Raw genomic sequence first — 14029 nt, 5'->3', positions numbered from 1 at the left:
GCTTTCAGGATTCTATCTTTGTCTTTGGTTTTGGTCATTTTGATGATGATGTGTCTTGGTGATTTTCTTTTGGGGTCTATCCTGTTTGGGGTTCTGTAAGGTATGTCTCTTGTAGACAGCATATTGATGTGTTATATTTTCTTATCCAGTCTGCAACTCTCCATCTCTTGAGTGGTGCATTTAATCCATTGACATTCAGTGTAAGTATCAACAAGTGTGAATTGGTTGCTGTCATTTTGTTACGTGCTTTTTTGTGGTGTTGCTGATTTCTTTGTTCCATATAATTTTTGGTCCTCAGCTCGTTTTGTTTATGAGTTGTGCTATCACTTCCTTCATTGCTGCTGTTTTAATATTTGCTAAATATTTGTGCTGGTCCTCTTTTTTATGTTGATATGAAGGTTTATCATTTTTCTTTGAGGTTACCCTGTGATTTATAATTTTCTTCCCAAGCTTAGAGCAGTCTGTTCTATCTTACAGTTGTCTTCACTTTCCTACCGTTTGGAAGTTCTATAACTACACAGTTTTTTCCCTCTTTTTGGTTTGTAGTTGTCTTTGTCAATTGGTATCTCTTTGTTTCCTGTTTACCATCTTGTAGGCTTACTTACTTTGGATACTTGCATAACTGGGTTGGTTTCTGGGTTATGTCATCCTGTGTGTTAATGGTCGGTTATTGTTTGCTGTAGTTGGTTCTCAGTCCAAAGGACTACCTTTAGCATTTCTTGTAAGGTTGGTGTGGTTTTAACAAATTCCCTTAATTTCTGCTTATCTGGAAATGTCCTAATTTCACTGTCATATTTGATGGACAGTTTTCTTGGGTATATAATTCTTGGTTGGAAGTTTTTTTCTTTCAGAGTTATATATACCATCTCATTGTCTCCTTACCTGCATGGTTTCTGCTGAGAAGTCTGAGCTTAGTCTCATTGCTTGCCCCTTGTAGATAACTTTTTGTTTTTTCCCATACTGCTTTTAGGATTCTTTCTTTGTCTTTGGTTTTGTTGATGATATGTCTGGGTGATTTTCTTTTGGGGTCTATCCTGTTTGGTTTGTTGAACTTCTTGAATGGGTATATTGTCATCTTTCATCATACCAGGAAAATTCTCTTCCAACAAATCTTTGACAATTTTCTCTGTGGTTTTATTTGTTTCTTCCTGTTCTGGAATTCTGATTACATGTAGGTTATTCCTTTTGATGGTATCCCACATGAACCTTAGGCTTTCTTCATTTTGTTTTGATCATTTTTCTGATTGATCTCTTTCCAAAGAAGTATTGAGGTATTTGTCTCAGTCTCACTAATTCTATCTTCCATTGATTCAATTCTACTCCTTTGCTCATTCAATGTGTTATCTGTTTCTGAAAATTTAGTATTAATCTGGATTTCTAGCTATAGATTTTGTATCATTTCTAATTTTTCATTTATTTTGTCATTTTGTTCTTGTATTGTCTTTTGAAGTTGTTCTAGGGTTTTCTCTTTGTTTTCCTCAATTCAGTGTTTTCCTTGATCTGTCTCTTAGTCCATTGAAGATACCTAAATATAGTTCTTTTGAATTCCTTATCAGAGAGTTCCAATGCTGCATCTTCCTCAGGGATGTGTTCCAGGTCTGTATCCTGGTCCCTTGTTTCTCCTGCTTTATCTTACTTCTGTGGACTGTGATGCTCTGTTGTCTCTGAGACATTGTGACATTTTTGTGTTTATATTTAATTCGTGATTGTGTGTTGGAGTGACTAGCCCATGATTTTCGTTTTGTTTGGATGTTGTCTACGAAAGCAGGGTACTATGGTTCTCTGTTCGCTAGTTGGCAGCACTCAATACACCCACTACCTGTCTCCTTTCCCAATTGTCAGTCTCCTGTATGTCCCTGCTGTCCTTGGCAAACAGAGCCTATTCTTAGGTCCCTGGAATCCGAATGAGATATGGGTATCCCTGCTAGTATTTGAAACACTGATGACATAGCTTCCATCATCACAGCAACAGGCAGGCTCATGCAGGAACAGTGAGGTTCTTACCACCTGTCATGAGTAGAGCCAATCACCACAACAGGTTGAAGTAGAAAACCAAAAGATTTATTGAATATCAGTATCCAAAGAGACAGAGAGAATCACTTCACTAAAAAGTCTGTCTCCCTGAGGTGAGAAAAAGTTTAGGGCTTTTTAAAGGGAAATGGGCTAAGGGGTAGGAGGGTTTGAGGAATGCTGATAATGCATTATTCTTGTTATTTGGATGAGTCGTTTTTGCCTTGTGAACTTTCTGTTATTGTTCTGCTCAATGATGTAAAACTGGACTTGATGAGGAGAATTGTTTTGCAAACTCTTTGCACTTGCCGGGAAAGAATAACTGTATGAGGAGGGGAGAATGTGGGAGTGGGTACTCTCAAGCCTCTCAGTCTGCCAAGAATGTCTGTTTCCTCTTCATATTGGCTGCTCCAAACTTGGTGTCTCTCTTCTCAGGATGCTCTTGTCCCATAAACCACAGTGATTTAGCTGAAACAGGTCTTGGAGGTAAGCCATATACGCAAAGGAATATATGAGCAGAAAAACAATCCTAAAGGAATTATTGTCTGTGAAAGGCTCAGCTATTCTGTTTACGTAGAGGAAAGAAGAGGGGAAAGAAAAAATAGAAAGTTAATCTTTGTGATTAATGTCTGCTTTAATCATGCCTGTTTGTTGTACTGCTGCAATTTCTCAGCAGAAGGCTTCTCTAGTTCTTCAACAAAGCTGCCAGAGTACTATAAACTGACAGAACAAGTGGTGGAGAAGAGGAGTAGCGTTTTTTCACATGTGTATCTATCTGTGCCCACAAAGTGTGGTGCTTTAGGACTTATTTGGAGTATGCTTGCCCATGAGATAGACAGACAGATAGATGTAAATTAATATTAAAATCTACTACTTTACAATGGGAGCTCTGGTAGCATAGTGGCTAAGACACTTGCCTGCTAACCAGACAGCTGGCGGTTCAAACCCACCAGCCACTCCTCGGAAGGAAGGTTGGGCAATCCTACTTCCGTAGTGATACTGCCTCGAAAACCCAAGGAGGGGTTGCTATGAGTTGGGGCTGACTCGATGGCACATAACAACAACAACAACAACTTTACAGTGAGAATGTTAAAGAGACTTTTTTTTTTTCTAATTGTGATTTGGGTGAAACTTTACAGAGCAAATTCACTTTCCATACAGCAGTTCATATACACTTTGTCTCATGACATTGACTACAATTTACCCCAATGCAACAGCTGCCCTCCCACTTCCTCCTGATAGTTACCTCTGCCCTGTGTCCATCCCTCCATGTACTCCTGCCCCCTGAACTCTCCCTGTGCATAAACAGTAAAGATACTTTTAATAAAGAGACTAATATTATTGGGAGCTCTGGGAGCATAGTGGCTAAGGCACTTGACTGCTAACCAGAAGGCTGGCGGTTCAAACCCACCAGCCACTCCCTGGAAGGAAGGTGGGGCAATCTACTTTCGTAGTGATACTGCCTCGGAAACCCAAGGAGGGGTCACTATGAGTCGGGTCCGACTCGATGGCACATAACAACAACAATATTATTAGCTGAAATTACTTATTACTGATTTAAACTTATTGTTGGCTTTTTTGCTTCCAATATCTGAAGAGAGGCTTTCAAGAATTGTAGGAAATTAAAAAAAAAAAAATCTTAAATGTTTTTCTTTCTTTTTTTTTTTTTCCCCTTGATTTAAATGTAAGATATGCTTGTTACTGAATAGTGGTAATAATGATAAATCTCATAATTACAGAAATATGTAACATGGATAGTTCAGTGTCTTGCCATCTTACCTTTTTGTGTTAACTACATAATACAATTTGGTCTATTAGAATAAAGAAATTAAAGATAAATGTATGATTCTCTTTTTAGATCATAAGGTAGTAGCCAGTATTTTGAACTCATCTGGTCCATAATCTTTTAAAACTAAATACTGATGATTTGAATTGGCTTGTTTAGATTTCATTTTTTATCTTTAGGGAGATTATACGAAGAAAAGCTGTGCTGGCTTTATACAAATTCTATCTCATTGCTCCCAATCAAGTACAGCATATTCATATTAAATTTCGGAAAGCACTTTGTGACAGAGATGCTGGGGTCATGGCTGCCTCCTTGCACATATACCTTAGGATGATTAAGGTAAGTTGGAAATTTCAGCAGGGACTGAGCAGTTACCATTAGAAAAATAAAAGTATAGAACTTTTTTAAAAAAATCAGTGAAATGCTTAACTAACATTTAAAATGTTATTATTGACTCTTTAATAGTAATTTTGACAAATTATTGGTAATATAGGAGTTGTCCTGAACTGGTCATTTTTAAAAAATGTGTAATATTTTGTCATATTACAAATGGAATGGAAAGACATTGGCTCAGGAAGGTGATTTAAATTTGCAGTTAGTGCTTTGTGTGCATAACAGCCTGTAGTGTTGAGGAAAGATGTTGGGGGGCTGTTCAGATATATCTGTGGAGTGTTGACTCTATACGTTGATACTGTGTCAGAGGAGGAAAAAAGGTTGAATGGTTAGGAATAGGCAAACAGTGACTGAAAGGTCCCTTTATACTTATTCTACCAATTAACAATTCATTGGGATTGGCAAACTCCTCTTTATTTAATTTTAAAAATTTTGTTTTATCATATCATAGATGCAGATAGTTGGAAAAAATGAGTAAAGGGCTTATTGGAGAGCTGTAATTCCTTGTATCTGGCCACTCTGCCTGCCTCTAATAGTCTGCCGCTGTCGTATTTCCCATAGGCAACCACTTTCAGGGCTTTTGGCCATTATCATAATTGTTGGAGTCAGAAGTTAAGTTAGAGTTTGCATTGCTAAATCTGTGTAAATATTATATACTGTGAGCCAATTATGATCCCTTCTTTTCTCAATAATATTGTTTTTCCTGCTTTTAATAATTCTTTGTTTTTCATTTGCTATCTCTGTACCTGCTATTGATTTTTTCCCTTAATGTTTCAGCCAGTCTTTACAGTATCTGGTAATTATTTTTCCACATGGATAATCTCTCTATTCTTTCCTCATTGCTCTTGGTCCACCCTCCAGTCTTCTGTCCCCATCTCATTGTTGCTCTCTAGGTCAGGTAGTACATTGCTTACATCTGGGACATCACCATTCATTTTTTATGTTGGAGTCCATTTCCTCAGTTCTGTGTTTGCCTGCTTCTTGGTTCATGCCCTCCTTTTGCTGAAGTATATCTTAAGGAAGGGGTTTTGGAAAGTAAATAGTTTTGAACCCTTGCATATGTGAAAATACCTTTATTTTTCTCTTACACTTGATTGATAGTTTGATTAACCGTAGAATCCCATGTAAAATCATTTTTCTGTAGAATTAAAAAAAAAAATTAAAAACCTTTTTATTGCAATTTGGGTGAAAGTTTACATAGCAAATCAGTTTTCCTTCCTTTAGAATTTTGAAGGCATTGTTCCACTGTCTTATAACTTCCATTGTTGGTAGTAAGACTTTCTATGGCCCTCTGATTTTTTTATCTTTTATATGAAACTGCTCTTTTTCTCTTTGGAAGCTTATGGGATCTTTCATTCTGGTGATTTTCATGGGCCCTTTCAATATAAAACTCAAGTCCTTCAGTTCTGAGAAGTGGTCTTATATTATTTCTTGGATAATATCCCCCATAATCCCCCCCAACCTTTTTTTTTCTGGTTTCCTCTTTCAGTCACTGCTACAAGTTAGCTGTTAGGCTGCTGAATTTATCTTTTTAAAAATTTTTTCCTCTTACTACCCATCGTTTTGCTCAACTTCCATCAACCTTTGACATGAATTTTGAATTTTGCTATCATGTTTTTATTTTCTAAGAGTGTTTTTTTTTAATTACCTGAATGTTCCTGGTGAGTTCAAACCACGAACCTTTCAGTTAGCAGCTCAGTGCTTAACTACTGCTCCACCAGGGCTCCTTTCCACAAGTATGTTGAAATCTTTTACTTGCGGTTTTGTCTCCTTTCTCATTCTTTTTGTCTTCACAGTCTAATTATCTTCTTTGAAACAAGTTCTTTATTGTCAATTTCATCAGCTTTTGTGGGGGATAAACTAGTGTGCTCAATCTACCAGAAGTTTAAAAAAAAAAACCAAAACTTGAAACTCCTCTTTGAAGTACAAAAAAAGTCCTTAGTTAGACAATTAATTTTGGTATAGTATATTGTTTTGGTTACCTATTACTGCTCTGACAAGAATATACCACAAATGGGATGGCTTGAAGAAACAGAAGTTTATTCCCTTACAGTTTGAAGGCTTTAAGTGTGAGTGCAAAGTGCCAGGCTCTAGGGGCTGGGTGAAAGCCCCTCACCCTTGGGCTTTAGCTCTACTTCCTGCTCCCAGCCCACTGAAGCTAGAGGCTTTTCTTCACTCAGACAGCTGCTGGCTGCTGAGGCTGACAAGCCCAAGGTTGACAAGTAAAAAAGGCACAGTCCCAATGTTACCAAACCACATGGCAGGCCATTAATTCAAGTCCATCAAAAGTCCCAAGGTCACTACATGCAGGGTTCAAGCATGCCATAAACTAGAGACAATTCCCAAGGCTTTTCCTTGTATACAGGAAGCAGCCCACTCCCTAAGGCAGCTACTCAGCTGCTCCCAGTAGATTCTACCATGGAGTTGATTACCAGTCTCATCATGGGGAATACTACATCCAGCTGCCCAGCCACTCAACCAGGCCCAGCCAAGTTGACACATAAATTTAACTACCACATATATTTAATCTTATGAATTGGCATTTTGATTTGGTACAAATTTGTTCAATCTTATTAATACTGATTAGCATTGTGATACTACAGACATTTCTATTATGCACATTTGAATGCATATATATACATATTATTTATGTACACATATATATATGTATACATTTATATATACACTCACATGTATATACATTTATATACACCCACATTTATAAATCCTGTTTTTCTATGGTAGACTTCTACAGTAAACATCATTACTCATATTTCATTTTTCTCTTGGCATGTATTCTTTTAAATTCCAGAAAGCAGAATTGCTACATTTTTAATAAGTTATATACAGTAAAACTCCCATAGGTACTGCAGCATTGCTTCTACAAAGATTGTGTCCATATGTATTTGTGCCATTAGTTAATTAGAGTGTCCTTTCCCCATATTTTTGCCAACCTGGCCAAAATATCTGCAACCTATATCATAGACCAAAGGTTAATATCCCTAATTTGGAAAGAGCTTCTGTAAATCAGTTAAGAAAAAGATGAACAACTAAAGGAAAAATGGTCAAAAAATGTGTAGAAGCAAACCACTGATGAGGAAATACAAATAAATGGATGAAAAGATACTCTACTTCAGAGGTCAACATGCTTTTTGTAAAGGTCTAGATAATAAGTGTTTTAGGCTCTCTAGGCACAATGGTCTCTGCTGTAATTATTCAACTCTCTTGTAGTACAAAATCAACCATATTGTTAGTAGCTATCTAGTCAGTTCTGACACATGGTGACCGCAAGGGTTCAGAGTAGAACTGCACTCCATAGAGTTTTCAAGACTGTGACCTTTGGAAATAAAGCACCTGGCCTTACTTCTTAGTAGATCTCAACTGCCAGCCTTCGGGTTAGTAGTCCAGTACTTCACCATTTGCGCAACCCAAGTACTTCTTAAAGCAGCTGTAGGCAGCATGTAAATAAATAAGTGTGGCTGTGTTCCAGTAAAATTTGATTTTAAAAAAGCACTGGGCTAGATTTTAACCATGGACTTTAATTTACTAACTCTTGCTCTGCCTTACTAATGATCAGGGAAATCTTGAGGAATTTTTTTTCATACCAGATTGGTAAAAATTAAAACATCTGTATAAAATAACATTTTGAATTATTTTTCTAAATGATGATGATGGATTTATACTAATTCAGCCTCATTGTGTTGCCAGAAACTTTCTGTCTGAGAGTATATTCTGTGAGAGATTTCTTGAGAGCTTTCTGTAACAAAATGGAATATGCTCTTGAACTCGTTTTAGATAGAACTGAAGATTGTTGCCATTTTTTTGCTTTAAGTGTCTTCCAAAATAGAATGGTATAAATAGATATTTGACAATTAATTTTCTTTTTTCTCTAATATTTACTTAACTTTGAAAGAGCTACTATTTCCCTTTCAAAAATTTGCCTTAATACACAATGAGAGTTACAAAGAACTGTCTTAATGTTTATTTTGAAGAGTATATATTTAAATTCCCAGTCAGGTAGAAAATCAAGGCACACTCATTCAGAAACACAAATATGTTTTAATACCATATGGTTTATTAGTTTTGAATAAGTAGGCTCTCTAATGTTGGGGATTTGAATATTTACATAGACTTTGCTGTAATTTTTCACCAACAGTACATTTACTTCACTTATATGAGAACTCTTGCAAAAAGTTCAGAGATTGCAAGCAAGCCTTGATTTTCATCAAAAGTAGGGGTTTTACCACCCTTTTTCAGTATGCCCATTCTTTTTACTTTTTGCTTTAATTTCTGGTTATTGGTTATTAAGGATTCTATCTAAGATATAATTATAAGAACTTAGGAAATATGATTGAGTTGTGTGTGGGAGCAAGAAGTTCCAAAAAGTGGAAGTTTTTCTGGGCATGATTCAGTTTGGGATTAATCAGGTAGCCAGAGTTTAATCATGGGGAAAAAAAAATCATACGCATTAGAGCACTGCTTCATTGAGTGTGAAACATGAACTTGTGAGTATGTATTATCTGAGGTTCTGTGTATTAAGTAGATGATGGCATTTCAACCTTATCTATTTTATATTTGATAAGACATTCTTATGGAATTTTTTTTGGCTGTAGGAGAATTCATCTGGATATAAAGACTTGACTGGGAGTTTTGTAACAATTTTGAAGCAAGTAGTTGGAGGAAAGCTCCCAGTAGATTTCAATTACCACAGTGTGCCGGCACCGTGGTTACAAATTCAACTCTTGAGAATACTGGGACTTCTTGGAAAAGATGATCAAAGGTAAATTATTCTAAGTAATGTACTTAATGACACTGTATGACATGATAGCCCCTAAGTTTTAATCACCTAGAAGTTTCATGATGAGTCAGATAAATAAACCATTGTAAGAAATACATACATGTTTTCAGGTTGTTAGGATAATCCTGACTCTGTTTATCTAAATCCTACCTATTAGTAAAGGTACCTCTGAAGTTCCATCTCCTCCATGAAAGTTTCCATTTCAACAGTTAGCAAACTTTTCTGTAAGGGCCAGAAAATAAATGTTTTAGACTTTGTGGACCGTATGTTGCAACTGTTTCACTCTGCTATTGAAGCAGAAGCAGCCATAGAGTATACATAAATGAATGAGCATGGCTGTATTCCAAAAAGTCTGTTTTTGGACACTCAATCTTGAATTTAATATAATCTTCATGAGTCATAATATATTATTATTCTTTTGATTTTTTTCTCCCCTACCATTTAAAATGAGGAAGGGAGACTAGGCGATCTACTTTAAATAAAGATTTATAGCCTCAGAAACCCAGTGGGGATCAGTATGAGTCAGAAACAACTCCATGGCAGTGAGGTTTTTTTTTTTAACCATTTAGAAATATAAAAACCATTCTTAGCCTGCAGCTGTACAAAAACTGGTGTTGGGCCAGATTAGATCTATGGGATGAAATTTACGTACCCTTGCTCCAGTAAGATGTAAGGTCTTCACCTTCTTTATTCATTTGTCTGAATTACTCTTTTGACCAATAATTTATATTAACATTTTTATGAGTACCTATCCAACTGTATATATTTTTATAGCTTTTTATTTTGGTATAATTTTTTAAATCTATATAATAATTCCAGGAATAATACAAAGATCTCTGTTCTACATTTTACCTAAATTTATTCATTATTTACATTTATTTGATCATTCTTAGTTTCTCTTCATGTGTGTGTGTATACACGCACAGATTATTTTCATTAATTTTTTTTTTTCTAAACTATTTGAGAGCGTGTCCAGTTAGATTTTAGTTCTCTTAAGAGCAAGGACTATGGCTCGAGTCCTTGTGCATATCTGCCATCCCTGATATGTTTGTTTCTTAAGAAAATATTTTTAATATTAAGCAGTGTTCTGACTTTATGGTGGTGGTTCCCTTTTATGCAGTAGCATACATTTATATTCTTATTTTTTAGCCTAGCTTTGTAATGTGACCTTCCTTTTGGCTGTTGCATCTAGAAACTAGAAATGCCTAGTCAGCCTCATGTCAGAACCCATCTGCCTGTAAACTCCTCATGACGCTAATTGGGCTCTGTCATTCTAGGTATTAATATGTTACCTTTTTCTGTGTTGATAAATCTCAACCCCAGATTGAAACTTGGAGTGAAAACCTGGAGGTGATGGGATAGACATACACACATTAGAGATGATTTTCCTAATTATACTTTATGCCACATAACTCCAACTTACCCTATCGTGGAGCCCCAGTCGTAGTTCACTGGAATTCTGTTTTAAAACAACTGATTTCATAATAATGCATCATACCTTATTGGTCTAAAACACTTAATGCCATTATAGTTGTTGTCAAGAAGTAATTTGAGAGGTATTTAGAACATTTATTTACTAAATTTATTAACATTAACTTTCTTCTTTCCTCCGTGGCTGAATTTAGAGAATATACACAAAGATGAGTAAGATAGTCCTTACTTTAAAAAGCTCAGGTGAAAGTAATTAGGCTTAATTAAATGAATATACAATGGAACTCTTGTGATGTTGCAGAGCATTAGGAAGTTTTCTTTTTTTGTTGCCCAACTCTTTAATGAAATTTGATATTAACATAAATCTTACACATCTTAGACCATGATAAGCTCAATGTGTTAAAGTAAATGTTAATAAGTTCTAACAGGATTTTAAGGAGCTATAGTAGCATAGTGCCTAAGGCACTTGACTGCTAACCAGAGGGTTGGGCAATCTCCTTCTGTAGTGATGTTGTTGTTATGTGCTGGGTTTCCGAGGCAGTAGCACTACGGAAGTACATTGCCCCATCTTCCTTCCGAGGAGTGGCTGGTGGGTTTGAACTGCCAGCCTTCTGGTAAGCAGTCAAGTGCTTCAGGCACTATGCTACCAGAGCTCCTTCTGTAGTGATACTGCCTGGGAAACCCAAGGAGGGGTTGCTATGAGTCGGATCCGACTCGAGGGCACATAACAACAACAGGATTTTGAAGTATTTAATTGAAATAATTTACAGGCAAAGTCTTTATTATACTTATAATCATTTATATCTATGATTTGTATTTTCTTGTGCTTTTTAGCTGCCTGCTTCTTAGGTTGTTAATATTTAGCTAGATTAATCCTCAAACATTTCCACATTTCATGTGGTCAAACATGACGGTCTTATGCCAGACATTGGCTTTAAAATAGAGAAACTAGACTGTAATCTAGGTGTAAAATTACTAGATATTTTTGGGGAGGTTTGGTAATGTCTGCTTTATGGTTATCTTCTGCAGATGTGCTTACACAATAAAATGAGGGATTTTAGAATATATTCCAGTTCTGGATTCTTATTATTAGACATTTATACTTCAGTTAAGACATAAAAAATAAAAAAGTACACGCACTTCAAATTGAATCTTCTGGCTGTATATATGAAAAAGGGAAATTTTCTGAAAGATGTAACGTACATGATAATTTATTCAACCCCAGATTATTTTGATCTTTTTGTTGGCTTGTTTTATAAGGTAGTTTCTCTGCAAGACCACTCTGTGTATCCTTTGATGCTGGTAGTTTTTTTTTTTCCATTTTTATTGTGATTTGGGTGAAAGGCACAATGAAAGAGCAATTTCATTTTCCATACAACAGTTCATACACATTTTGTCTCATGACATGGACTGCAGTTTCCCACAGTGCAACAGCTCTCCTCTCACTTTCTCCCTATAGCCACCTCTTCCCTGTGTCCTTCCCTCCCAGGTACTCCTGCCCCCTGAACAGTCTCCCTGTGCATACACTGCTATTCCGTTCTCCCATGATTGATCTCTCCAAGGAGTGTATCTACCTGATACAAATGTTCAGCCCATATGCTAGTCTTTTATTTGCCTGGAAGTCCTAGGAGTGAGTTCAATTCCAGACCTGAAGGGCAGCGAGGGGCCATAGTCTCAGGGGTTTCACCAGGTTCTATCAGACCATTAAGCATGATCTCTCTCTTTTTTTTTTTTTTTTTTAATTTTGAGTTTTGTTCCACATTGTACTCACACTCGAGTGGTTGACAGTTGTAGTTGGGCACCATATAGTTCTTCTGGTTTCATGGTCATATATAAGGTAAAGATCACATGGTATACTAGTTTCTTGGACTAGTTGTTTCCATGCATCTTTGGTTTTCCTCATTCTTCTTTGCTCTGGATGAGAAGAGACCCATTGTTGCATCTAGATGGCCACTTGCAAGCTTTTAATATCCCAGTCACTACTCAGATGCTGGTAATTTTTTTATTTTCCTCTTAGTGCTTTTTTGTTTGTTTTCTTAATTTTTTAATGTGATTTGATGAAAGTTTACAGAGCAAGTTGGTTTTCCATCTAACACCTCCTACACATTTTGTTTTGTGACACTGGTTGTAGTTCCCACAAAGTAACAGCCCTCTTCCCACTTCCTCCCTGTGGTTACTGTTTCCTTTTGCCCTTCTTTCCTGTCCTTCCTGCCTCCTGAGCTTTTTTCCTGGGCACATGATGCTGTTTCACTCTTGTTAGTTTGGGCCTTTCTTGCCTCATGGGTTTTTTTTTTTTTTTTTTCTTTTTTTGTGATTTGCGTGAAAGTTTACAGAGCAAATTCACTTTTCATACAGCAGTTCACATACACTTTGTCTCATGACATTGACTACAATTTCCCACAATGCAACAGCTCCCCTCCCACTTCCTCGTAGTTAACCTCTTCCCTATGTCATTCCCTCCATGCACTCCTGCCCCCTGAGCTGTCTCCCTGTGCATACACAGCCCTTCTTTTCTCCCATGATTGTTCTCTCCAAGGAGTGTATCTACCTAGTATAAATGTTCCGCTCATATGCTTGTCTTTTGTTTGGCTGGAAGCCACAGGACTGGGTTCAGTCCCAGACCTGAGGGGTAGCTAGGGGCCATAGTCTCAGTGGTTTTATCAGGGTCTATCAGACCAGCAAACCTGGTCCCTTTTTTTTTTTTTTTGCCCCCAAATGATTTTGAGTTTTGTTTCACTTTGTTCTCCCATGCTATTCAGATCTCCTACATAGATCTCCCTCTGAGTGGTTGACAGTAGTAGCCAGGCACCATCTAGTTCTTCTGGTCTCATAGTCCTATAGGCTGAGGATTGCATGGTATACCAGTTGCTTGGACTAATAGTTTTCATGAATCTTTGGTTTTCTTCATTCTTCTTTGCTGTGGACAAGGAGAGACCCATCGTTGCATCTAAATGGCTGCTTGCAAGCTTTTAAGATCCCAGTCACTACTGACCAAATACTTTGTGGAACAATGTTTTGTGTAATATGTTATGCCAATTGAGCTTGATGTCCCCTGCAACTATGGTCCTGAGCCCACAGGTCCAACTACTCATTCCCTCTGTGTAGCTGGCTGTGGCCAAGAAGTGACTACAATCTTGTCCCTTGTCAGCTCTACCTTATACCTGGGAATTCGTACAGAACATACCAATACACTTGTAGAAACATTGTCTGCCAACCCTCTACATGGTCATGGGCACACTCCTCCTTGCGAAGACATACCTAATAGTTCAGCCTGTTCACCCATCTAACCACCCGTATATCCATGTTTGCCTTCACTGAAACGCAGTACTGTATGTGCAGAAGGGTTCATCTTTGTTGTCTGTACCTCCTGTGCACTTCTCCGTGTCTTCCTCTTCCTCAGCGCCACCAAGTTCATCACTCACATTTGGTACATTGCCCTTCTCTTCACCCAAATCAATAGTTATCTCTGTCTATCTAACATCCCATCCCATTCCTGGTAATGAACAAAGAAAATTTCCTACCATCCCATCCCATTCCTGGTAATGAACAAAGAAAATTTCCTTCTATATATAAAGCTTTCCTTGACTTTTTACAATAATGGACTAATACAA

At 37.0% G+C, this 14029-nt stretch overlaps 1 protein-coding gene across 1 annotated transcript in view; it reads left to right on the top strand.

Annotated features, from left to right (window-relative positions):
* Positions 1 to 14029, top strand: part of AP4E1 (adaptor related protein complex 4 subunit epsilon 1) — a 141911-nt gene that overhangs the window by 64688 nt on the left and 63194 nt on the right. Inside the window, exons 6-7 of the mRNA XM_007935178.1 lie at positions 3976 to 4135; positions 8803 to 8969. Of these exons, the coding sequence (XP_007933369.1) occupies positions 3976 to 4135; positions 8803 to 8969 (327 nt within the window). The remainder of the gene's footprint in view (positions 1 to 3975; positions 4136 to 8802; positions 8970 to 14029) is intronic.

The sequence above is a fragment of the Orycteropus afer genome, unplaced genomic scaffold (genome assembly GCF_000298275.1).
Source record: "Orycteropus afer afer isolate SDZICR_OR568_19922 unplaced genomic scaffold, OryAfe1.0 scaffold00026, whole genome shotgun sequence".
In the NCBI taxonomy this organism is placed as follows: domain Eukaryota; kingdom Metazoa; phylum Chordata; class Mammalia; order Tubulidentata; family Orycteropodidae; genus Orycteropus; species Orycteropus afer.
Note: the sequence above shows the minus strand (reverse complement) of the source record. Positions and strands in the feature narration are given on the sequence as shown.